The 26744-nt window shown below is 39.4% G+C and overlaps 1 protein-coding gene across 2 annotated transcripts in view; it reads left to right on the forward strand.

Moving 5' to 3' along the window:
* Nucleotides 1-200: 200 nt before the first annotated feature.
* The window catches only part of itga11a (integrin, alpha 11a), a 39163-nt gene continuing 12619 nt past the window's right edge, over nucleotides 201-26744 (forward strand). For both annotated transcript variants that reach the window (XM_079465845.1, XM_079465844.1), the window contains exons 1-14: nucleotides 201-306; nucleotides 5462-5573; nucleotides 14991-15103; nucleotides 15605-15696; nucleotides 16343-16457; nucleotides 17489-17616; nucleotides 17709-17857; nucleotides 18270-18414; nucleotides 18741-18906; nucleotides 19260-19330; nucleotides 23144-23288; nucleotides 23730-23878; nucleotides 24529-24672; nucleotides 26448-26651. In XM_079465845.1, the coding sequence (XP_079321971.1) occupies nucleotides 255-306; nucleotides 5462-5573; nucleotides 14991-15103; nucleotides 15605-15696; nucleotides 16343-16457; nucleotides 17489-17616; nucleotides 17709-17857; nucleotides 18270-18414; nucleotides 18741-18906; nucleotides 19260-19330; nucleotides 23144-23288; nucleotides 23730-23878; nucleotides 24529-24672; nucleotides 26448-26651 (1785 nt within the window). In that variant the 5' untranslated portion in view covers nucleotides 201-254. The remainder of the gene's footprint in view (nucleotides 307-5461; nucleotides 5574-14990; nucleotides 15104-15604; nucleotides 15697-16342; nucleotides 16458-17488; nucleotides 17617-17708; nucleotides 17858-18269; nucleotides 18415-18740; nucleotides 18907-19259; nucleotides 19331-23143; nucleotides 23289-23729; nucleotides 23879-24528; nucleotides 24673-26447; nucleotides 26652-26744) is intronic.

The raw sequence follows: 26744 nt of genomic DNA on the forward strand, positions 1-26744 counted from the left end.
ACCCAACTCAACCATGGACAGAGTTGAAAGAAGTGAGACGAAAGAGGGAGGAAGTTGAAGAGAGAAAGAAAAAGGAGAAGATCAGACTGTTGGCTGAATGAGCACCTCCTTTTAGTTCGGCCACAGTCCCCTCCTCCTTAACTCAGATATAGTGAGTGTTTTTAGCAGGAATAGAGGCAATCAGAGCCGGTGGTAAAGGAGAAGTTACTGTCAGGATATTCTATTCATACGCACTAACACACACTCTTTCACGCATGGAGTACTACTGCACAATCCTACTCTGGATTCTCTGCAGCATGCTGCCAGGTAAGTGTGTTTGTGTGCATATATGTATGTGTTTTAAAGAGAAATCACAATGACTGAAATCACAAGGGTAAGTATATTCTTCACTGACTGCAACTTTTAACTGTATGAAAGTTGAATAAGTGCCATGGATGTGATTTGTGTGTATGTTATTATATCCCGGCATTCTGTTTCTTCCACATCTGCTTTCCACTGTCAGGCTCTGTTACATTGACCTCCTGCGATAAATGAAGATGCTGGATTGACTGGTGTTTACTCTTGCTTCAGATTTTATTCTAGCACTTGCATACTTTGTAATTAAAGATGTAATCAGGCATATATTGGGAGCTCATAGTTTCCTGTCTGGGAAAGAGCTGGTGAGCAGCCAGATTAAAGTTCAGTTGTGTGCAATGACAATCTCCGAAGTATATTTAAGGAGGACCTGCTGTCTGCTGCCGTCATGGGTCAGAGTGTTCTGGAGAGTTTAAATTTGAATTCTCATCCTAATTTCTATAGAAATAGGCAATCAAGAAGAATTATAAACTATCTGTTTCATAATTTGATCATTGGTAAAAAGAGTGCTGTTAAAGGGCTAAAACATGTGAAGGTGTATGGATTAGTCTCTAAACACATGCGTGTTTCTTGTTGAGAGTTTGTTAGTCTTGTGGTTACTTAGCTTGTCCAGCTGCCAATAAGCCAGCTGTTACCCAGGGGCGTTCTAATAGCGTCCAACTATAACTATATTTTACCTCTACACTACTATAATACTGTTTATTCTGACACTGTCAGTCTTTAGTCCTATCTTTACTGTTATAATGCTCAATACTGATGTGTGGTGTAAACAATCAGGGTGCATGCATATCGCTGCTCTCCATCTGACACCTTTTTATTTTTTGCCATAAATTATTATTATTAGTCAGCCTTAATGTCACTGGGACTTGGCAAACATCTAACCAATTAAAAGTATTACAAAGTGCCTGTCAAGTTTAACAACAAGGATTAAACTTGGATTGTTTTTTCCATTTCCTGAAAAATAGTAAAGGTTTCGTAAGGACGGGGTAATATTTGAATGTTGTATATTCAGGAATTGTAAGTGTTGCTGTCAATATTGGTTGTGGATCAGAACAAATTGCTGTGATTTCAGAACCCTCTACTTAGGGTTCCACTTTGTTTTTGCTATTAAAAGAAAAATATTAATTTGTGTAAATGAGGAATTCCACATCTTAGGAAGTAATGCTTGACTGTGGCTGATGCCACGTGCCTCAGATAGTTTACTGTTGCCAAAGACCCCATCACTGGCCATCATGCTCATTCAGTACTAGCCATCTCTCAGCAGTGCTTCAGTGAGCTTTCCAGACCAAAGAGCTCACAGTAAGAAGTCAGCATGAAGTAAGCAATGTCTGGTCGTTTTGGCCTTGATCTGTGAGTGTAATACAATGTATATTAGTCCCCGAGGAACAGCACATATTGTAAAAGCATAACGCTCATGAGATCTTCGGCAAAACAGTGTTTCATAGCAAGGGTTTTAGATATGCATTTCCGGCATTTGTGGAGTTTATTAAAAGGCAATCTGCTGTCTCATAATCCTTGCCAGTGGGCATCAGTGAGGCTCATTAGCATCTTAGCATCAGGGCAGTTCCTCACAAATAAATGTTTGTGAAGGAGGGAAGTGATGACTGAGGACTGAGCAGATGTGTAGAGAGGGTGTCTGTCACAGTATGTGGGCTTGGAAGTACACATCTGCATCTTTAATTAGACTGGAACAAATCTAAGCGTTTGGTATTGGTGGCTTTCATTTGGTTGAATTGTTGTGGGTTCTGGTTTTGATTGTATATTTGATTTTGGTGTGTGGTGTGGTAGATCTGCTCTGCAGTAGATGTGGCCTTTGTGTCAAGATCAAATTTGGTTTAGCCGTTTTATATTAGTGTCCAGGCATGTGACATTGACATTATTAGAGAAATATCCCCTCGTATTGTTCCTCTTTAGGATATCTGCCCAAAACATTGAGTGTATTTTATAACTGAAATAATTTATGTCATAAGATCAACCCGATGTAGCACCTTAGCTGTTTTTTGCTGTCTCTCAGATGATTATGTTGTGTGTAAATGCTCAGTAAATAAATTATAATGCTCAATTAATACATCAATAAATCAAATAAATGATTGCTGTGACTTCAGTGAGTTGTTTAGGGTTTCTGGTTAAGGTCTTGAGATTCGGTCTTGATATGGATATAATGTTAAAGATTGTTATTTAAAGCTGCACTCCATAACTTTCAAAAAAGCACCTTTAAATATTGACTTTATTATGTACTTTCTCAATAATTTATTTTTTTAACAAAAAAAAGATACAGATTGTGGATTTAAGAGTTTTTCTCCAGCCTTTATAGACAAATAAAAGCAAATACACTATTGGGATGAGAAAGCGAAAATAAGACTAAAGCATGAGGCCGGATTTTATTATGGATCATGTGAACAGGCATATTCAAAAAATGTTCATCCCTCTTTCATTTGTAAGATGTTTTGGATGAAAGTGGCCTGCTAATGTAAATTCATGTATGCGACTGAGCATGTGCACTACCTACTGTTGCATGGTTCAGTCAAGATCTGGAAGATTGTTAACCTTCTGCATGCATGGACACTCGTAGACTGGTGATTCTTCATCAGTTTGACTGTGGTGTGGCTCCTGTAGCTTGATTGTGGTCCAGAAGAAGCCCAGGCCTGGCCTGCACACCAAGCACAACCCTTACAGCCGCGTGGTGAGGTTTATTTATCTGGGCAAAAGATTTCATACACTGGAAACCAACTCTAGCCTGCGATAGGACCTGCTGACATTAAACCCAATATTAAAGCATCTGCCACGTTAGTGCTTTTAAATGGAAAATAGAACCTCTTTGCTCCCCTTTTTCTCAGGCTTTTTCCTTAGGTTTTTAAGGGTAAATCTGTTCTCAGATGGTGTCTGGGACAGTTTGGCTTGACGTACTGCACTGAAGGCCTGTTAGATGTGTATTAAATGCAGCAATGTGGAAGGAGACGTTGCTCAAAATATCTTCTTTTGTTTTCCACAGACGAAAGAGTCATCTTTTGAATGACATGATGGTGAATAAATGATGACAAAATGTTTGTATTTGGATGAATATTCCTTTGACTCTATTCATTTAGACTTTGTTCATTACACAGTACCTATTTGCCAGATAAACATGTTTATCTGTTAGATTTTTTCTATAGGAGGATGAAGGATTTGATGAGAAAAAGTCATTGTGTGAACTTTGAAGCAGAGGTCAAGCATAGCTTCTCCACGTGAGCCTTCTTTGCTGGTCTCATTGGGACACACTCCTGCTCAGAAATAATACTCCTAAAGTGACTGCCAGCGTCATTCTCACACGGAATTCTTACCATCACAGCGAAAGGCAAAAGTAACGCTCGGAAAACATGTGGTCTACATTATCGCCTAAATATTCTTCTGACTTACCTGATTAATGTGCAGATATGGTTTTACATCATCCTTAACACTACAGTAGACTGTCATCATTTTAATCCACAGACAGATACGTGGAAAAGGGAAAGAACGAGAGAAAGAGGACTTTTAGATAAAGCGAAAGGCACGTTTCTCTTTACTAAGAAAAAGATATTGTCACAGATAAATCCATTAATGTTCTCCATGATGTGATACACTGATGGAAACTGCTTTCCATGGCATGAAGCATTATTACAAACAATTGTTTCATTTTCATTGGTGACAGCCGGAAGATAAATTATTTATTTGGAGAGAAAGTTTATTAATGGAACCCGGAGGAAAAGTTTTTATTTGCTGCTTGTTATTACGGAGGCCAAACTGTATGGCAGGGTGACCTTGGGCCACTGTTGAAAATCAGGCTTTTCTTCAGACCCCATTGTATGTCGCCATGTTTTTTGTTCACATGGGTACATTCCTACACAGTGATTTTCACATGTATTCAGAGTAAACATTAACAGTGTAATTCTCATGAAATTTCCCCATTGTGTTTACATTAAAAAAAAGCTTGCTTTTAGATATATTTTAAAAGCCAATGCTTATGAACACTAATCTGTACGAAGGTTGAAATCATGTGATGTCCTATGATAAGAAAACCCCACCTCAGCAAAATGCTTTTGGTTAGAATTTTACTACTGTACCCTGCCTTGTGACTGAAATTGGATCTGTTTCATTGTTTCTTTCAGTCAGCCATAACACCCCTACTTTACATTTTGACTGACAGAAAGTCAAGCCTCTTGTGGTGATTGACAGCTTAATTGTTTAGTCTCATCTATGATGAGGTTCAATGGTCCTGTGTCTCCCACACTAGAGTCTGTTGACAGAGTTGGAGGGGGTCAGGTTGGTCGGCTTTCTCAGTGATCATGAGCATTAGACTGATTTTAAAGGAGCTTCAGCGGAGGACCTACATGGAAGTGTTTGTTAATTCAATTTACACCAGTGACCAAGAAGGTCCTAACATAAACAAAAGTCTAACTATGCTGTGTGTAAAGAAAGACATCTTCATAGACATGTACCAAGTGAATTCTGTTTTCAGAATTGAATCTGTATTTCTGAGTTTCTTTCTTCTGCAGAACACAAAAGAAGACATTGTGAAGAATGCTGATTACCAATGGCGGCACCCATTCACAACTATTGTACAGACACAATACTAATGCAAGTCAATGGGTACCGCCACATTCTTCAAAATATCTTCTTTTTTGTTCCACAGAAGAACACATCATACAGGTTTAAAATGACAAGAGGGTGAGTAAATCATTTTCATTTTTGGGTGAACTATCCATTTAACAAATAGATTTCAGCATCACACCTTTATAGACCTTTAAACTCAGAATGCAAAATTCATTTACAAGGCTACTCATTGCTGTTCAGCCAGCTACTGTTTGTTCTAAGTTAATAAAATGTATTTGAAGGATATAAAACACAGCGTAACATGAAAAAATATCAAGTTAGCAGTCTGTGTGATGTCTGGAAACAGTCAAGATGTGTAGTTAACATGTATGATTACTGTTAAAGACTTTAGTGCTGGCAGCAACTCATCAGTCACTGTAAATTGGGTTCCTTGGAGCTCCAATGATCCTAGAACCTACTGCCAGTGCTAGTAAATGCAGTTATATGTCCAAACACATCACAGATGCCTGATATTTGAATTGCTTGTGTCTGTTTACAGGGTTCCATGACTGTTTTAACATTGACACCAGTAGTCACAGGATCATAAAGGGGCCCAGGCAGACGCAGTTTGGCTACACTGTCCAACAACACACGGCCGGGGGAGAGAAGTGGTAAGAAGCTCCCTTTTATCTTATCCTGTTACCCCCCGTCCTCCTAAAACATACTGTTTTACAGACGAAGGTTATATACGATTACATAACTATTAATGAAAATGCTAGCGATAGGATGTTTTCGTCGCAAATACATTTACGTGTGATGATTTGGAGGTAGTTGTGTAAAATTGTTTATGAGAGTTGGCTGTGAATATATCTGTGAATTTGTCTGATGACAATCACCTGTCCATCATTTACCTCTTTTTGTCATATCACTTAACCAAGTGCCACTCTTCGTTGTATGAAATACAAGAGCATTTCCAATGGGAGTGTTATCTGTTATACTTTATAATGATACATTTTCCCATTCTGCGTACTGTAAGGTCCTGAAAATAATATCTCTACCTCACATTCCCCAGATAATAACTAAATTGCTTGGAATGTACTTTAAATGTGAGTGTGTGTTGTCAGTTTAGCTATAGACTGATGCGGGGTGATATCAACAAAGACTTTCTAAAGTGAACGGCTGCCAAACAGACACCCGTTCTGTCTCTATCCCCATTCACACTGCATCTGGGAGCCATTAACAGGCCAAAATACAATTTCAGTGTGTGCAATTTGTGTATGCCTTGAGAAGCGTGTATTCGTGTGTATCGTTTTCTTGGAGATGTGTGCTATGAACGGGTGATTCATGAGAAAATATACAGCCAGCACAATATATACAGAACACATCCAGACAGACACGCATATTCATACACTACACCTAAGTTGTAATGTAAGATAAGAAATTCAATAATATTTCTGCTGCTGGCAATTCCCAATCTTTTTTCTTCACCTCTTTCTGTGTGTGTGTGTTGGAGAAAGACACTAGGGACCTTGTGGTGTGTTTGTGCTGGCATGACTTTAGGCGATAGGAGAGGAAAAGGGTTTCACAGGACTTGGCTGCAGACAGTAGCTAATCGTCATTATGCGGTAAGGCTACTTCAGATCATTTGAAGAGGAGGAATGCTCTGGACACTGTAACACTGCTGGCTATTTACTTGTGCATGTGTGTACTGATGTCTGACTCAGGAAATATCTTGATTAGCAGATCCTCAGAGGAGAATGTTATATCCAAGAAAGTAATGGAGTCTTGCTTTTCTTACGACCCCTGAGTGTGGAAAACTCACAATACATTCACTCTTACAGTTCAGGTTATTTATCATGTAGTTTGTTGCTCTGGGCAGAACTCCTGCTCATTCAGTGAAGTGACTTAAGTGTTTTGACATACGCTTGACTGGAGTGAGTGGACTCTAAACTACTTCTGAGGTAGCAGTCGCTGTAGACGCAGGGTCTTCATCAAAGGGGTATGAACCGGAATGTTGACTGTGTGACAAGAGAGACCTTGAATGTATAAAATAATTAAAGAAACAAAGAAACCGGGACTTAAACATGAAATTATTTGCTGAAATTACAAGCAGCTGGACTTGACGGTGATCCTTATGACTTCCCTATGCTTCAACAGCATGGTCTTCCCTGGACAATGAAATGTTGCACGGAATTGCGTTTCCTGATGAGCAGTCATTTTGGAGTGTTTTGCCACCCATGAGGGTGCGCTCCAGCGTGCTCACGTGGTGTTCACATGGTAAAGTGACGACACATCCATACCACTGACGGGGTGATTGACAAAACGGCGTTCGCAGAACGGCCCGCACCATCAAGACACCTATGGCTGAACCTCATGGCATCAAGGATCGGGACCGTGCATTGCTCCTTGATGCCCCGATCTCACCTTCTGAACTGATTGGTGATGCGGCTAATACCGTAGTCCTGGCCAGGTTCCGGGAGGAGATAAACCACGAGGAAGCATTTGTTAGATATCTCCCCCGTCGTGTTCAACCATCTGGAGTGTCGGCTACCCACTCCGAACCAGTTCCCGACCAGGCACACAGTCTCGGGTGGGTCCGGTCTTCCGGAGGCGTGAAGTCATCAAGCAGAGTGTGGCGAATAATGCCCCCCTCAAAGAGGCAGGGGAGCAGCCCACCGTGGCCCTCAGGTCACCTCGGGTGTGCCCCCCCAGGGAGAAATTATAGGCTCCTCTTCGGCACCCTCACAGGGCCACTTTGCAATCTCAGCCACTACCGCCGTTTCGGAGATTAGCAGTCTCAAAAATGCTAAATGTTCCGTCATCTCCTGCCACAATTCAGGATGCCGAATGACGGTCTCCACTTCCGTGCAACCGGAGCAAGCACATCTGTTGACAACAGAAACAAATTTTTTCTAGTTCCCAGGAAGGATGGGGGGTTGCATTCAATTGACTGGTTTGTGACGATCGATCTCAAAGACGCATAATCTCACATAGAGATCTTGCCACAACACAGGAAATTCCTGAGGTTCGCTTTCGTGGGCGAAGCCTACCAGTATTGGGTTCTTCCATTCGGCCTAGCCTTGTCACCCGCACAACACGTCAGTAGTCTCGTACATAAATCACCAGGGTGGGCTGCAGTCGCGGCACCTGAACAAATTGGCCCAGCAGATCCTACCCTGGGCAGAGGACAAATTCTTGTCCCTCCCTGGCATATGAATGTGGGAGCAGACTTGCTGTCCAGACAAGCTATGACGAACGGGGAATGGAAACTCCACCTCGAAATAGTCAGACAAATCTGGGAAAGATTCTACGAAGCAGAGGTGGACCTCTTTGCTACACAGGAGACAGCACAATGTTCCCTCTACTTCTCCCTGAGTCATCCAGCTTCCCTGGGTCTGGACACGATTCCTCCGATAACTCTGCTCCCGGGAGTCCTAGCTAGGGTCCGTCAACAGGGGCCTCGCCTCTTAATGATAGCTCTCTGTTGGCCACCCGGAATCTGGTTTTCTGACCTAGTATCCCTCCTCGACGACACGCCATGAGCTATCACAGTCAGGAGAGATCTCCTGTCTCAAGCACACGGGGCGATACTTCACCCCCGTCCTGAGCTTTGAAATCTCCATGCCTGGCCCCTGAAGGGGACCAACTGAGAGATGCTGGGCTTCCGCCCGAAGTAGTAGAGACTATTCTAAGTGCTAGGGCTCCCTCCACTAGAAGGAGCTACGCCCTTAGATGGAGCATTTTTGAAAGATGGTGCATGGTACACCACGCAGACCCAATTCACTGCCAGATTGATTCAGTGTTGGAGTTTCTGCAAAAGAAACTGTCCTCTTCAAATCTTAAAAGCATTGACTTTAAGGCCAGTGCAGAAACCTCACTTGTTTGTAATCCCATTAAATGCAGCTAATCCCAAATACTTTATTTCACCCTCTCTCTCTTTCTATTGTGGTACTATAAACTCTTTAGAGTGTTTCCTTCCTGGAGAAGCTGTGGTGAGCACCTCACGTAATAGTGTATCGTAGTTGTTTTAGCTAATAGAGCTAATAATGACACCTAAGAGGTGTGTTTTTGAATGTGAGGGGGAAAAAGCCTTGTTCAGTTTTCCAACGGACCCGGTGTCATGACAGCAGTGGATGGAGTTTGTATTTCCCGGACAGTAAATGTTTTTGTTTGTGAACGTCATTTAGAAGACGATTGTTTCTCAAACCGGTGCCAACAATAAAATTGGGAGCGTTTTGGAGTCTGAACCACAGCCGGCAAGTAACACTTTGTGAAATATCTCTGTTTTGTTAGCAATCAGCGTCTCATTGCATGTAATGTAAACAACAGGATTATTTGGACCGGTCACGATAGCAGTAAGCCATTTCATAGTTTTAAAATTGAAAATACAAAGCGTTACTTTCTATGATATTATAAATGTAACAAGAAAATAGACGAACATAAAATAGATTTTTAAATCATAAAATCAAACGTAATTAGACACATAACATAAAGTCCAGGCCTGGTCCTCTCTCACTGACGGTCTGGTCATTTGTCCTCTTATGCTCCCAATCTCCTCTGTGAAACGAGACGTAATCACTCACGCACCGGCCTCGAATCCCGGCTCTCGTCCCGTCTACCTCACTACATACCCCCATCGCCCCTCACAGGCCGTGGGTACCCCGATACTGTGCGTAATCCCCCCCTCCCTCAGGGTGGGGGTCGCCCAGCCTCAGCGGACTATCACCTGGGGGTATGCACCGACGATACTAGGGAATGGATACGGTAGCACTCCGAGCAACGGGAATGAGAGAGGGGAGAAAAAAATCTAGTCCGGTTCCCCCGACATGCTGCCACTCGGCCCTCAACCAGCCGGGGTACTCTCCTTCGCGGTGCCTTGCGGTGGCCTAGAGCGCTAGACCTCACTCCCCCTGGCGGCCGGCGGTGGCTCCTCTTGTAGGGAGACAGTAGTGGCCCCCTGTCCCCTGGTCCTCCCCCTTGGGCAGATGGACGCAGGCTCCGGCCTAAGGCAGGCTCCGGCCTAAGGCAGGCTCCGGCCTAAGGCAGGCGGTGGCCGCTCTCGGCTCTTCCGCCCCCCAGCTGATGCTTGTAATCACTCACACACCGGCCTCGAATCCCGGCTCTAGTCCTGCCTACCTCACTACAATAATGTATATGAAATTATGGCTTTTTAAAGTCTTACCAATGTATACTGGTATGGCACAGGATTTCAATTGTGTTGTAATCTTTTACGTGGGATTTCACAAGCGATGCATGTCCAATATGAGCATTACAGTAAATTCCATAAATGTTTCTAACTATGAATAACACACACTGCGGATGTACAGTCTCTTTGGGATTATGTAATGATACATCTACATGCATTGCACATTTTAAAAACTGGCAAATACAGAAGGCAATTAAGACATTATGAATGGTGACTTATACGATATTAAAATAGCGGCAAAGCTACTTACAGTATTTACATCCATGCAACAGCTGGCGGTCATCACGCAGAGGCTGCGCATACTCGTCTTTAGCTCTGCCCTCTGCCCATATTTCTTCGGAAATAATCGTACAGCTGTATCTGTCTTCTGTAAATGTGAGAAAATTAAACACCATTCAGAGATATGAAGAACGCAATACTTCTCTACAGGTACTCGAGCTTAACATAAGATTGGCAGAACCGGCTTATTAAACCCCTCCTTTAAGTTAAATAATTCCATTGTAATGACCAACAGCAATGACCTTATCACAGAGATACATTTTTATTGATGTTCATAAAATAATGTTTCATAAATATCCAGTAAAATTGAGCTCTTCTCCAGAAGTCTCCTTGGCTGCCAGTGCTATATTTTCCCTGGGTGGCCAGAGCTAACATTTGGAAACTCATAGAATTGTCAGGATCTATCCTTTGGATTTGACGTAAAGACAAGCGTGGACACAGGCAGACACATTAAACATAAAACATACACACAGTCTGTTTATTTTTCGAGAGGTTGCAGTTGGAATTCCTTGCTGAGTTGTGACCTCTGGGTGTGCTGTTAGCTCTGAATTCCACAGGCAGCAGGGGGGTGAAAGTCTCGTCATCATCAATAGATTCATCTGAAATCGACTCGCAAACCATCATGTTAGTTGTATTTAAACCATTTCACATTACATACAGTATAGTGTACTGTCAAAGCAGCTTCACAGAAATAGTGCTTTAAAGGCATAGTTCAAATCTTTCATTATTTACATTTACATTTAGTCATTTGGCAGACGCTTTTATCCAAAGTTTAGTTTTAGTTCCAAAACTAGTCCATTAAAGCCTAGCACAGTATTTACACACACTGTTGTCATTTCTTTCTTTCTATCAATTAATTTATTTGTATTGGACAAGATACTGAAAATGTGAATGTGTCTGAGAATCACTCAAAGCAGAACAGATATTTATGGGAAAATAATTTCCAAAAGATTTTTCAAAATCATGGAGTATAGCATGTTGTTTGCACTCAATAACTCACTTAGTCACAGGCTGCGGTTTAAGAAAGATAAAAAGTTTGTGGTGCACCTCTCGCTTTCTCTCCCAGCGTGCAGTACATGAGCTTGATGAAACAGCATGTCACTGCACTCACTGACACTTCTAAAGACCCTGGCACCACAGTACCTTCTTACTCCCCAAATGTGAAAAACATTCCCTCATTGATGATTTTGCCTTTCCCCTCTGATTTTTCCAGAGAGTTTGGGCTGGTAGTGCAGAGTTTTGTGGCAGATTGCATGTGTAAAGGATTGTGTATTCTCAAGGCTCTTTTATTCTGAGCTATTAGCCCCTTTGTTGCCCGCCACAGAAAAAATACTAATGAGTTTGAGTCTGATTGTTAAAACAGCTCACTGTGTCACTGCTGTGGAAGTTTGGCTAGACCATTAAATCATTGCAACAATAGTCTCCATTCTCATTCTCATGCTCATCTCTTTTTCTTTCATTCTTTTTTATTTAGGTGACTGTGTCCTGAACTGAACTCCAGCGTGAAGTGTGCAGCCAAAGGCTGCTATAACACCAGTAATAATCACTATATTAATGGCAGTGGAAGTATGTGCACAGTCTGCACTCTTTCTGTGAAAATTATTTCCAGGGGCTTTTGAAAATATTTTTATGAACTTTAAGCTGATGTCGTGTGTTGGTTTTTATATGTTAGCTTATTTCCTTATATCATGCACATTTCAGACTGCTGTCAAACTGTTTATGGACACTAAATTTATCTATTTAGGCTGACTAGTTGAAACATCAATGCTTCTTATGACAGAATGAGAATTCTCTCAATAATAATTCACCCTCAAGTCATTGTACAAGTATAAAACACATCATTTACTCACATTCGAGTTTCAAATCTGTATAAAGTTCTTTGTTCTTATGAAAAGAGAAAGATATTTGGAAGAATGCTTGTAACCAAAATGTTCATTTTCACAGAAAAATTACTTTTTAAAATACATTTTCTGTATGTTGAACACAAAAGAAGATATTTTGAAAAATGTACGACAGCAAACCGTTCCGTGACACTTTTGCAATTTTGCAATTTTTCCTACTATGGTAGTCAATTTGATTCAATTACTGTTTGGTTACATGCATTCATCCAAATATCTTTATCTTTGTTCAACCATTAAAGAAAATTATGACAGCGGCTATTTGCACCAAGTTTAAAAAGCATTCCTTAGCGATATGCTATTTACACTAACCAAATATAGCTGTATTTTCTTTAGATTAAATAGAAATAGTAGTTAGATGCTATTGGTATTTATAAATAGTGGCAGATAACGTTTCTATTTGCACTTCAGTATTATTTAAACATTTTGCAATAATAACAGAGTGTAAATCATTATATTTCTAAAAATTATTAAAATGATGGCAAGTTAGAGATATTAAAAACCTACACCTACACCTACCCTAAACCTAAACTTTCGGAATAAAAATGAATTTTAAGCCTTACATCAATTTTATTGAAAACAAATGCCTTTTTGATCTGTAAAGTGATAGAATAAGGAAATCACCAAAGATAGCAATGCCACCTACACTGAAAGCACAGAAAGTTAGTTAAGACATCATTAAGAAAAAAATGGTTCAACAGAGTACAATGGTTCAACTTTTAATCCTATGAAGCGACAAGAAATCTTTGTGCAATAAAACAAAAATGGTGACTATTCAATAACATTCTCTTCCATGTCCATGAGAGCACGTGACCTCATCTTAATTTGTGTTTGGAAGATAAATAAAGCTCTTATGGTTGTGGAATGGCTCAAGGGTGAAACTATGAGAGAATTTTCATTCTTAACTGAACTGTCCCTTTAATTCCTACACTATAAAAGGCCCGTGGGTGTCTTTCATTTAGCATAACAGTGAAGTCTTTATGTTAGGAAAGTTACATTCAGATTTTCACTGGTAACGCTTGCCAAACACAGAAATATTTGCAAGTTGAGGGGCCCGTGGTGGTGACCCCTGACTTGTGTAGAACACTCGTGGAGGTCTGGATCTGCAATAAACGAGTGTCAGATATCAACTCCCTGAATCACGCTCTTCCTGAGTGAATTTTGCTGCTGTGTAGAGAATTAACCTCTACAACCCGTCAGAATCAGCTTAAGATGTGCTCATGTTTGGCGTGTGTGAGATTTGAACAGTGCTTTTGTCAGTTTGGCTTTAACACACAGAATGCTTTGTAAACCTATAGTGCATATAACCTTAAACCACAGACATGAAGATTTATATGCAATGACTCCAAATAATTATACCCAGCATGCTTTTAAAGAATGAGTTAATAACGAAACCTATTGTTTAAGATTACTGTTGAAGTTTATAGAAAAGATTAAGTAGCCTCTGAGTGAGTGCCGCTCTTGAGAAAATTTAGCATTTTACAAGAGAGCCACTCTTTGAAAAAATGCAGACCAATAACCCACAGATCATAAAAATGGCTCAAGTTTTTTGCTGTCAATGGACTTTTGTTTCCCCCGTTTTACTGTCACTCATTAGTACTTTACATCTGATACCATCATATCGTTGTCCTAGATACTAACTATAAAGTTTAGTGACATTTAAAGTGATAGTTCACCCAAAAATTAACACTCTGTCATCATTTACTCACCCTCAAGTTGTTCCAAACCTGTGTAATTTCTTTGTTCTGTTGAACACAGAGAAAGACATTTTAAAGAATATCAATAACCAACCAGTTCTCATCCCCCATTTACTGCAATAGTAGGGAAAATAAATACTATGGGAGTTAATGAGGGATGAGATCTGTTTGGTTACATTGCAAATATCTTCCTTTGTGTTTCGCATAACAAATTAATGTATACAGGTTTGGAACAACTTGAGGGTGAGTAAATGCAACACTAATAATAACAACACTTTTTATTGGGTGAACTATCCCTTTAAGGCCTTATCCTGGCCTGCCTCTGACATCTACAATGGAGTCAAGGTTGTTTTCTCTTTCCCCTGAGATGACTGTCAACACAAAGGAATTCTGTGTCTTTAACATAAACAGTGGAAAGCTGAAGCACCCATGATGCTGCGTTTAAGAATGTCTGGTGATCTATAACTGGATAATTGTGGCCTTTGAGGCTGCTAAGAGAAAGTGACGATCTGTGCTTTTTTAAAACGGAATGCTGCTTCCATAAGAGGTACCCTACCTGATGCGTATCCCTGGTTGCTCCATGCAGGAGCAGTATTACGTGTCAAGCCGCTGTTAATGGAGCGAAGCATTAAGTCAGTCTGGGTCACAGTGTACATGTGCGCAAATTTCAACAGGCACACAAACAGCTCTCAGCGGCACGCTGCATACCTAACCGCCCTGTAAGCCTCCGTTAATCTATTACCTCAGACGTCAACATCTAACTGAACCTGTTTAAACATTCCTGTGCCAGTAGATTCTACTTACCTGTCATCTGTTGCTAGTTCACTTCCTCTATCCTCCTTACACGGTGGTGTTTTCAAAGGGAGCTTAAGTCAACAAGCTTCCGGCTGTTGTGTTTCTTACAGGAAAGTGAATTACACATCTGCGTTGTGCTTATAGTGTATGTCTACGCCGTTGAATGTTGCGGAATGTCAGTAATAATATTTATACGATTGTGGATGTTTGTAGGTTACTGGTAGGAGCCCCACTGGAAACAAATGGGCAGCATCAGACAGGAGACGTATACAAATGTCCGCTAAGCAGAAGATCTGGAGGGCCCAGCTGCACCAAACTCAATCTTGGTATGGCAATAATTGTAATTGCTTGATATATAATTAACATAACGTCTTTAAAATAAACTGTCTTAAATAATTACTTCACAAAGCTTCTATAATTAGTTAAATAAGGGGTAGAGTTGCGGTTTGGTTAAAGTGTTACCAGGCATGCCTTGTGAAAACCAAATGGGGGCACCACATTGATCTTAATAGAGTTTGCATGTGCACATCTGGGTTCTTCACTCTACAGAACACATCTGCATTGTGGTATTTGTATTTTATGTAGCGTTGTGTGCAGATAAGGCCCTTCTCCCAACTTCAATATGTACTACATGTGTACAGATGCACACATGTAGTAGATGAGATAAACACTGCAGATAAAGTCAGAATGTCTAGACAGGATTAACAAATATGTTTATGGTTATAGGAAGTCCTGTGGAGAAGCCACATATGGATTGTGGTGTGATTTTAGACTCAGATTCATATTTTGCTTGCACGTTTGTAACTCCATCCATTTATTTCCTTAAGGAAGGATATCCTTGACAAATGTCTCAGAGCGCAAGGAAAGGATGAGGCTTGGAATGACTCTTTCCTCTAACCCTAAAGACAACAGCTTTGTGGTGAGTCCAAAAAAGTGCTTACTGGACATACACACGTATATATTAGTCTTGTGACCCTGCTTGTGAAAATGCATCTGAATTTGTTTTGTGTTTTGTGCATAAAATAATATAAAGAACATCCTGTGAAAATATTACATTTATACATTTGAATACTGATTGAGGTCATGTTAAAATGTATGGTTGAAGTCAAACTTTGATGATCCAACATGATCCAGTTTTATTCCACGACAAACTCCTATTAAAGATTCCGAAATCCCGCTTAAAGTCCAAAGGAGACCGCTTTTTGGTTGCGGCACCCCATCTCTGGAACGACCTGCCACTGGAAATCAGATGTTGTGCATCACTGAATCATTCTAAAGTACTTTTAGGAGGGCATTTGGTGTGAGAGTCTATATTTGATGGTCTTGTGGTATGTCATGTTGTTTTATGTTTTTTGCTGTATTAATTTTGGTTATTCTATTTTAACACTTTGGAACACACAAGTTCTTTTTCTAAATGTGCTATATAAATAAAACATACAACCAAATCTCATAATGAGATCCTGAGACTTTAGTCTGGATTTCACAGACAGGGTCACATGTGTTTTGTATGTAATTCTCCTTGAGGAAATATGCATATATTATTGGTTATTTTTTATCATTCATAGGCTTGTGGTCCTCTATGGTCCTACGAATGCGGCAGCTCATACTACAGCACTGGAATTTGCTCCAGAGTCAATGCCAGTTTCAAGTTTTCCCGCACTATCGCTCCTGCCTTCCAAAGTAAGCATAATGCACCTGTACGCTCTGCTTGCTACTTGATTTAACTAGGGCAGACTTGTGTTAGTGACATTTCTTTATTTTTTCTTTATTCTTCATGTTTCCATTTACTGCCATAACCAGGGTCTTTTAATGTGCATTTGGCCCTCACCATTTCTGGACAATTGAATGTGGAATCATTCTTTTTTAAAAGAAAATTATCTATTTATATTTTGTGAAATAATCACAGACCTTGATTTTCTAAATGAATCGCTTAAGGTTGTATGAAAATTAATGAATTAAAATTAATCAAATTAAGTTGTATGAAATTTAGCGTCAGTCTGTTTTCGAATTGCTACCAAATTGCAACAAACAGCTCATTCGCTCACCCCTCCCTTTCGAAGCACTATGTTGGCTGACACAGGACTAAGATGTCGTCACGTTTTCGCTTCTTTGCCGAAGGATGTGTTCATTTTCTTTGACGAAATGTGTCCTAGAACAAACATTTCCTTTAGGACTACTGTAGAAACAACATGGTGAATTTCATGAAAGGACCCGAGGTGTATATAGATAGAAATAGCTAATTCGAAGGTAATAAAATCATAACTCTTCTTTATACACATTTACATTTAGTCATTTAGCAGACGCTTTTATCCAAAGCGACTTACAGATGAGGAAACAATTGGAAGCAATTATAACAACATAGGCCACAAAATACATAAGTGCATCAAACTAGTCCATTAAAGCCTAGCACAGTATACAAAGCTAAGAATAGTGAGGTTAGTAAGTTTTTTTTATTTTTTATTTATTTATTTTTTATGTATTTATTTTTTAAAGAAGGAAAGGGAAGAGAATTAGGAAAAATCAATCAGCGACGGAAGAGATGCGTTTTTTAAAGATGGCAACCGAGTCTGCTGATCTTGTATACACCCCTAAAGACATATTATTGCATTTCTGTCTATAAATCCCCCCAAAAATTACACATTACACACCTTAAAATTATGCTTTTGAGTCTTTTGGTGGTTTTATCTTTTTCATCTGATTTTCTCTGTCAGGGTGTGAGACATACATGGACATAGTGATAGTCCTGGATGGTTCAAATTCAATCTACCCCTGGAATGAAGTTCAGGATTTTCTCATTAACATCCTGAGGAAATTTCATGTCGGACCAGGACAGATTCAGGTGTGTTTGACTTTCAAAACTGCTGTGTGTGGAACAATATGTGTCTTTAATTTTGTCATGTGAAGTGAATCATGTGATTTAAAACTGTGCAGGTTGGAGTAGTGCAGTATGGGGAAAAGGTGGTAACTGAATTTCAGCTGAATGACTTCCGCTCTGTGGAGGATGTGGTTAAAGCCGCCAGTAAGATTGGTCAGCGAGGAGGAGAAGAGACCAACACTGCACTAGGAATCAATATTGCACGGTATTGTGCACGCATACATAAACATTTTGGCACATTGGAACTAATACACCAGCTTAATAAAAGCTATCTAATATATTAATATTAAAACGCCTTCGAGCGTTTTCTATTTAAAGGAGTACTGTAGTTCACCCAATAAGGAAAATTCTTTCTTAATTTACTCACCCTCAAGTTGTTCCAAATCTGAATAAATGTCTTTGTTCTGTTGAACACAAAAGATATTTCGAAGAATGTAGGAAAGCAAACAGTTCTGGGGAATTATAGACTACAATTGTTATTTTATCTATCATAGTCAAAACTATGGTGTTCAAAATGTTTTTTAAAGCATCATCTGAGACAACACTGTACTGCATACTGTATGTTTATCAACCGAGTTTACAGAACACGTGATTATTTATTATTGAAATCTCTACAGCACACATGCCTTTACTCAGGGAGGCAGAAGAGGAGCCAAGAAGGTCATGATTGTCATCACAGACGGTGAATCACATGACAGCCCTGATCTGCAGCATGTCATCGAGGAAAGCGAAAAAGAGGGAATCACCCGATATGCCATTGCAGTATGTCCCGCCTTCTTTGCTCACAGTTCTTTCCCTTCTGCTTTCTTTCTTTGGCATGTTTTTTGGTTTTTCCTTTGGTTTGGCCCTTGATCTGATTCCCAGTCTCTTGCTGAGATGATTAGGCGACCCATTTTTAAAATGGGCATACTGTACTTACTTGGGCTGGAAATCTTTGAGGTCACATTTAGATGCTGGCACCAGTAAAACTGGTGACAAGGGCCCAGTGCTTTGAACCTACTTATTGGGCTTTACATTTGAGCTGTTGGTTTGTGTTCACGTTCAGAAAAAATAATCATGTTTAATGATGGGAGCTTTTCTTATTACAGGTACTGGGCTACTATAACCGCAGAGGCATTAACCCTGAAGCATTCCTCAAGGAGATCAAGTACATTGCCAGTGACCCAGACGATAAACATTTCTTCAACGTGACCGATGAAGCAGCTTTGAAGGACATTGTTGACGCTCTTGGAGAGAGGATCTTTAGTTTAGAGGGTTAGACGTTTTTACCACGATCGCCTGCAAAAGCACCACATTGCATCATATCTATAATAAAGCCAGATACATCAGTCTATAAAATGTTTACATCTCTGCCCAGCATTACACTGTAAATCTTACTGGAGCAAATGTTAAAATTTATACCACATCTCTATGAAATATATCATGACTCTTGCTCTTTTCCTATAAATATAAACAGCCTAAGATTTATTTGAGAAGCAGAATGGCATACAATTTTATAGTACAAAGTTTTTTACCCTAATGGCAAATGTTTTTGCATAAACGTCTCAATTTAGTTTTTTGTTCTCAAAAACAAGGCAACATTTCTTATTAGGTGTCTTTGTCTGCAGGGACCAGCAAGAATGGGACAGCATTTGGTCTACAGATGTCTCAGGCTGGCTTCTCAACACACGTAGTGGAGGTGAGTCTTTGTGTCCATCAGTCTGTTCTGTAAGTTCCCTTTTCCTAACATTGTATCGAGACAGAATGGGGTTTGAACTTGAGAATCTATCATCTCTGATTGTACTTTTAAAAGGCCAATGAACTTGGCGAATGGCATGGCATGCCAGTCTCTGCCCTTTGCGTACCGGTATAAAAGGAAGATGGCGTGCCCATTCATTCACCTTTTATTCTTCGGAACTGGCGATCATTCTTCATCTCTGGACGAGATATTTCTACTGGACTCGTCCGCTTGTCCGTGACTTCCCCAGGGCATTTTGGTAGCGGACCGAGGTGTCTAATAGAACAATTTCTAACAGCATGCACTTCTGTCACGACACAACTTCTCGTTCCCCCCATCAGAGACCAGTCGTAAATGAGAAGTTCTCTGTCTACATTTTGGTTTTTTTTTTATTCTGAAAACACAAGGTGGGTGAGATTAGAATAAAAGCTTTACTTTAAAGTCATAGTTCACTCAAAAATTTAAATTCTGTCATCATATATGCAACTCTTGTCATTTCAAATCTGTTTGACTTTATTTCTTCCACAGAACACAAAAGAAGATATTTTGAAGAACGTTGTCAACTGGCCCCCATTCACTTCCATTGGTTTTGTGTCCATTCAATAGAAGTGAATAGGTGCCGGTGCTGTTTGGTTACTAACATTCTTCAAAATATCTTCTTTTGTGTTCTGGGGAAGAAAGAAAGTCATCCATCTTTGAAAATCACAAAGAAGTGAAATTTTGGCTCAGGCTCTCTCAGTGAAGGGATTATTGTGGAAGGAAGAGTAGGAGCTACACCTCAGCAGTAAAGAAAAAAATATTTTGTACATTTCTGTCAGAAACCTATTGTTGATATGGTTGCCAGAGCTGGCTTGTTCACCAGCATATCCTCTTCAGAGACACTCCCATACTGTACCTGCTATTCTGGCAGGCTGTCTGCCACACTCCATCCAAATTACAGTCAAAACTGTACCTAATGGCCCTGAGTCCATCCACAGCTTTCTCCCAACTGTATCACTAATCTCTGTCCAGAGTGCTCAGTGTGCTGATGCAACCGCTCCGATTTTCCACTCCATCTTATGCAGGCAAGTGCAACCTGCCGTGGGAATTATATATATATATATATATAGACGTTTTCTTTTTGTGGAAGAAACAGATAGGTAAACTCCAGATGGACATTGTGATGAATGGAAATCCAATCCCTCAGCCTTCTGGATGCCTGGAACAAGATTAGCAACAAAAGAAACTCTAATGTTGAGAGGAAGGATAAGTTGTTGGAAAGAATGTTTGCATTCTAGGAGAAAATCGTCCCCTGAGAAAACAGATGGTGTTCCCGAAAGTGGATTGTTTCCATGTCTAAATCATCTGAATTTTACACTCATGGTTCTACATTTGTTTGACTTTCTTTATATTATTTGTTTAATTTTATCCTTGTCAGCTTAAATTTATGACTTTGATTTGATTTGTTTAGATTTTATGAATATAATGAAGCTTCTGCGTAGACATACATTATTTTGTGAAATTCTCTTTCTCCATTAAACTAAACATTATGTACAGTTACATCTGTTCTGGGCATTCAGTAAAGCTGCACACTGGGGCAAAATACTGATAGTTTGAAGGCTTAACCAGAGAGCCGGTTCAAGCAATGGATCATTTCAGATTTTGAATTTAACATGAGACTTTGTCATGATCCTGCCGCTAAACCAAGAGAAACATGACAACATTCACTCAGTGTTGAATAAGTTACTCTGAAAAAGTAAATAATTACTAGCTACTAATCACATATTCAATAGTGTAATAAGATCACTGTACTTAAATTACTCTCTCCAAAAAGTATTTAATAACTTACATTTATTACTTTCTATATCCTATATCAACCTTGATTAGTTAAGTGATTCAAGGATAGACATGAAACGGCTATTTTGATTCATTCAAATAAATAATATAAAACGACATAAAATAGTAGGCTTATTAACTGACCAAAGTGTTACAAATGTGAGAAGGATACATTAAAGCACAGATTTTAATCAGAATTTTGATTTCAATTCCACAATTGCACACGCATATTACACAAAGTATTTAGTGTACATCAAGAAACTGTATTTAAATAACAGGAAAACATTTAGTAATCCCTTACTTGACTTTTCCAAGTGAAAAATAATTAAATTACAGTGACTAATTACTTGGTAACTAGATACACCCAGCACTGCATTCACTAGCTGTATTATTACATGTACGCATTTGGCAGAAGCTTTTATCTACATTGCGTTATACTATACATTTGTATCGGAGTATGTGCCATCCCTGATCTGGAAGCCATTATAAGCACGCCCGCTCATCAGACCACGCCCCCGAGATCGCCGTCCCTTTCGGTTTATGACCGTTCTCAATCCCGGACTTTTGAAAACTACATTACCCATCAGGCCCCGCGCACTTCACCCGCCATCTTTGATTACCAATTCGTCACACCTGTTCACTGTTTGGTTGTCACACTATTTAAGTCGGACTGTTTCACCTTGTACTTTGTTGAGCGTTGTTGTATCCTGTTGTTTTGTAACGTTTGTCCCGTGGAATACCTGCTACTGAGTTTTTGAAGCCGATTACCTGGAGACACTTACCTGAGAAAGAAGTAACTAAAACTGTTGGTGGCCTGAAAGGATATGAATTCTAAACATGCGTACCTGACCTGATTTCTTAAGATTCTTACCTGATATGATTTCTGAAGATATTTCTGTTATGATTTCTTTAGATACTTAACTGATTTGATTCCCGAAGAGACTTGTTGAATGTGCACATGTCATTAAATTATCCCAGAAACTTTACCTGCTGGCGTCCTCATTCTAATGACCATCTGGTCTTGTTACAGCCATGACCTTGGCAATGCTAGTGCTAAGCTCTAACCACTGAGCTACTGGAAAGCTGACATCTGATCATCTGATTGAATTAAAGTAATTAAGCTTACAAGATGTTTATTGGCAGCTCTGCTCTGGACCAGTATGCTGGTTCTGCTGTACTTGTGAAGGATTGACTGGAAAAAGGTGATGGTGTTTTTTTGGTGATACTTCTAAGGCAAAACGGGCATCGGCAATTTTACATTTTTGAGCAAATTCTTCATTAGTGTGTACAGCATGAAGCACGAGCTCTCTCCACAATGGCACACAGTACAGGGAGCTTTCTTACTCTTTCCAAACTCTGGTTGTTTGATCCAAGCCAAAGTGAATTTTGTTCCTAAAAACTCATGATTACCAACTTGTTTGTTTAAAATCTGTTCTCCGTGGGCTGCAATTCAGTAAGAATGTTCTGTCTTGCCTGTGATGGATCGGATCTTTGTTTGTTTATGTGCAAGCAACCACCCAGGAATTTCAGTTCTCTCTAAACATGAGCTTCACAACCCGTTTTTCCTCATTCTGACTACTGTCTGCATACTGTAGATTACAGCAGAATAAACACATCATTCAGGAGATAAATTGTTAATGAGGTTCACACTTGTTGAAAATAAGATGGAATGTGTTAATGAATGTAGTATTAGTTCATTAAAAAAGGGCAAGGATGTTGTTACAGTATTTTACATATCTTTATGGATATTTCTTTACTTATCTACCATTACTGCAGATGCTTTCAGTGGATGTAAAAGCATTTTTGAGACCTGGCAAAAAATCACAAAGACATCTATCCTTTCCTTAAAAGCCCCTAGCTGCAGTGTAATGACATTTGAGTTGACAGAAATTAGGTATTTTAGTTACTTTCCTGAATTGAATGTGATTTATTGTAGATATGTTGACATTCTGTCTGCAGGATGGGATTTTAGTGGGAGCTGTTGGGGCTTATGACTGGAATGGAGCTGTGCTGAAGGAAACACGTCAGGGTAAAGTGGTTCCACCAAAGTCCTCCTATGAGCAGGAGTTCCCAGAAAAACTGAAGAACCACGGGGCATACCTGGGTAAATCATTTATGCTTACAAGGGATAGTTCAACCCAAAATGAAGATTCATCATTTAGTCACCCTCTTGTCATTCTGGACTTGTATAACTTTCTTTCTTCTGCAGAAAGAGATCTTTCCAAATAACCAAAACAACATTGCCTACCATTGAGTTTCATTGTATTAAAACAAAACCACTCAATTGTTGTGTTTCTTTTGTACAGAAGAAAATCATACAGGTTTTGAACAAAATGAGGGTGAATAAATGATGACAGTATATACATTTTTGGGTGAACTATCATGACTAGTGCCATGCAGTTAGTACTCGCATAGATAATATAACAAAGCAAAATGTTTTTCATGTAAAATTCTTGCAAACACATAGTTGTTAGCACCTTAATCAGGTTTTAGATCTGTTTATAGTATATTTTATGTATTAAAATAAACGCTTTGGCTCTATTAGGTTACACAGTGACGTCTGTGGTGTCAGCTCTCAGTGGTCAGTTATATGTAGCAGGAGCTCCACGGTTTAACCACACAGGAAAGGTCATCATCTTCACCCTTAAGAACACAGGAGAACTCACTATATTACACTCACTGAAGGGACAGCAGGTAATGCACTGGATAAAAACAAGCACGCAAAGACATCTAGCACACGGTTATATGGACACCCATCCTTCTTTATACAGAAGCCCTCACGTTCTGATGATTTGATTTATTTTTCTGAGCTTATATTGTATGTTACAATTCTGCTGTTAATGTTGTTGAATGGCCTCTTTTAATTTACATTGTTAAATTGTTAAAAGTTTCAAGAGCTTTTTGTCGCATGAACAGGGAACACTCGGTTGCACTATACAATGAAAATCTTATTCTGGGCGTATTCAAGCAGCCCAGTAAAACACAGTCAAGTAAAATACACGTAGGGGCAACATACACAATTTCTTTAACCTTGTGTGGTTGAAAACCTGTAATAGCATTGTTCTGCCCTTAACAATAGCATGTTCTTAAACTGTAGCAGCAAAGCTAAGCAGCAACTGCCGAATGTGTTTTTCTACTGCACCTCTCTGCTGGTATTCATTTGCAGTGAGTGGACTGTCTAGACTTCAAACCCATGTGCTTCTCATCACAGTCCCAAAACAAACTTTGAAACAAATTCTTTCTCACAGAAAAAAAACAGGCATTGAACAATATTTTTAGAGTGAGTAAACGATTATCAGGTTCTCTGCCCAAAATGTATTTAATCCATTGATCTGTTTGTACAGATCGGGTCCTACTATGGCAGCGAGATCGCTCCAGTTGACCTGGATGGTGACGGAGTGACAGATAACCTGCTGGTGGCTGCACCCATGTTCTTCAGTGGAGGATGGGAAAAGGGCAAAGTCTATATCTACAGAGTGACAGAGCAGGTAAACACTTCTAAATCTTGTTTATTTCTCACCTTACACACTGCAGGATTGCTACAGCTGTCTTCGGTTATCTCAAAGCTAAGGGAACCAGGTTTACATTAATGTACTTCTTTGGTAATGGCCTTGCGTGAATTCTGGCAGACTTTTGCCACCTGCTGTAGCCTTCATCACAGAGCAATGAACTCAGAGGGAAAATATTTTCCCCTTTGAAATGTAATTACATGAAGCTCACTCTAATAAATTGAAAAATCTGGACCACATGCGAGAGCAATGTTGTGTGTGAAGCAGACGTCCATCTTTATTAATTTAGCACTTAAGTACCATTTCGGGCTGTCTTAACCAGGATACTACAAGTTGTATCATATGTCTACAGTAGTCTCTGTATCTCTAGTTGCATCTATAAGCATCTATATCTCTTGTTGAAGACAAGACAAAGTGGATATAGAAGGGTGGTGGTTTTTAGGCCTCTAAGAAAAGACAACTCATTTTGTCATTGCTTTTCTCGTCTGTGCTCTTGGTCTGCTCTTCTTCTGTAATATGATGCTCTTTAGGAAGACTGAGAAAACAACTGATTTCATGTGCCTGTCGTCTATGGCCATATATTTCCTGACAAAGAGAGGGGGAAAATGAGACAGAAAGAGAAAGATGGAATTTAGGAGGAGGGTACTTGGCCAGCATGAATCATCTTTGCTTTGCACCTTTCCCTCAATCTTTCCACTCATTTGAGACTTATTATTTTGAGAGGCACACATGTCTTCTCACTGACCTCACCTTTAATATAGATTTTTTTCTTAAGTGATATTACAGAAGTTCTTTTTACTAATTTTACGTATTTTACCCTGGGAAGTCTGGAGTATCATATACAATCATATGCATAAATATTCACCATTGCATTTACATGAGATAAATAAAATTGCCAAAGTTGTGCACTTATTAAATTGTTTTGTATTTAAAATGATGTGGCACAGCAATCTCTGTGTTTGTAGCCTGTTTAAAAAAAATTAAGAGCAACAGGAATTGCAAACCTAGTGGTTGGTTGTATTGACTAACTAAAGTCTGTGATAAACGACTATTGCATAAAATAAGCTCATGATTATCTTTAATTAGACAGTCTAAACCGCACTCATTTGTGGAAGAAGTAAGACATTGAACAACTTAAACAAAATGCCTGACAATGGGCGCTTGTCAAAGTTTTCCTTTGCTGAAAATATTTGCATAATAAAGATGGCATATCACAGGTATACATGTATAAATATTTGAAAATATATAGAATAATACATATTACGATCTATTAAATAATAAATAAAGAATTGCCGCATTTCATATACTGAAAAATATAAGCACTAAAATGTATTTAATGTTGCATTATATTTTCTAGTATATTCTCACATATTTTTGTTTCCTATAATTCCAAATGTAAATTAAAACATTTTAGATTTTAAGCAAAACAAAGATCACTGGATGAATGTAATAAATATGAGTATGTAATGTCTAGCACAGTCAGTTCTTCATGTGTATGTGCCCTCAGCCAGGATGTTCTTTAACCACTTTTTCAAGACATTGTGAGTTTAAGGGCCTTCATTGAATGCATCCCATCTGCACATTATTTTAATGTGAAGTTCCCCATCCACTGCCGAATGTGGTGTACAAACAAACAGCTTTTATGAGGCAGCAAGGCTGATTTTTATCACATCATGCTTGTGCAGATGCCACAATGTTTTCCTCATGTGTAACTCACAGCTGAACTTTTACTCTTGTTTTTTTTTTCCTGTCAGCCACGTTTCATACTGGAGGGCTCGCTGGAGGTCGTAGATCATGGTCAGAACGCCCGTTTTGGCTCTGCACTGTCCCCTGTGCCTGACCTTAATGGAGATTCATTTAATGACATAGTGGTTGGTGCTCCGCTAGAGGATGACAACAAAGGGGCTATTTATGTCTTCCACAGCCAGCGCAACAGAATACTGAGGAAGTACAAACAGGTACCATATCAAAGAGCATCCAGATGGGCTTTTCTTTAAGGTGTTTTCGTGTTTTGGGTGTGCTTAAAAGGGATTCTGTCATTATTTATTCAC

The sequence above is a fragment of the Barbatula barbatula genome, assembly GCF_947034865.1.
Source record: "Barbatula barbatula genome assembly, chromosome: 1".
In the NCBI taxonomy this organism is placed as follows: domain Eukaryota; kingdom Metazoa; phylum Chordata; class Actinopteri; order Cypriniformes; family Nemacheilidae; genus Barbatula; species Barbatula barbatula.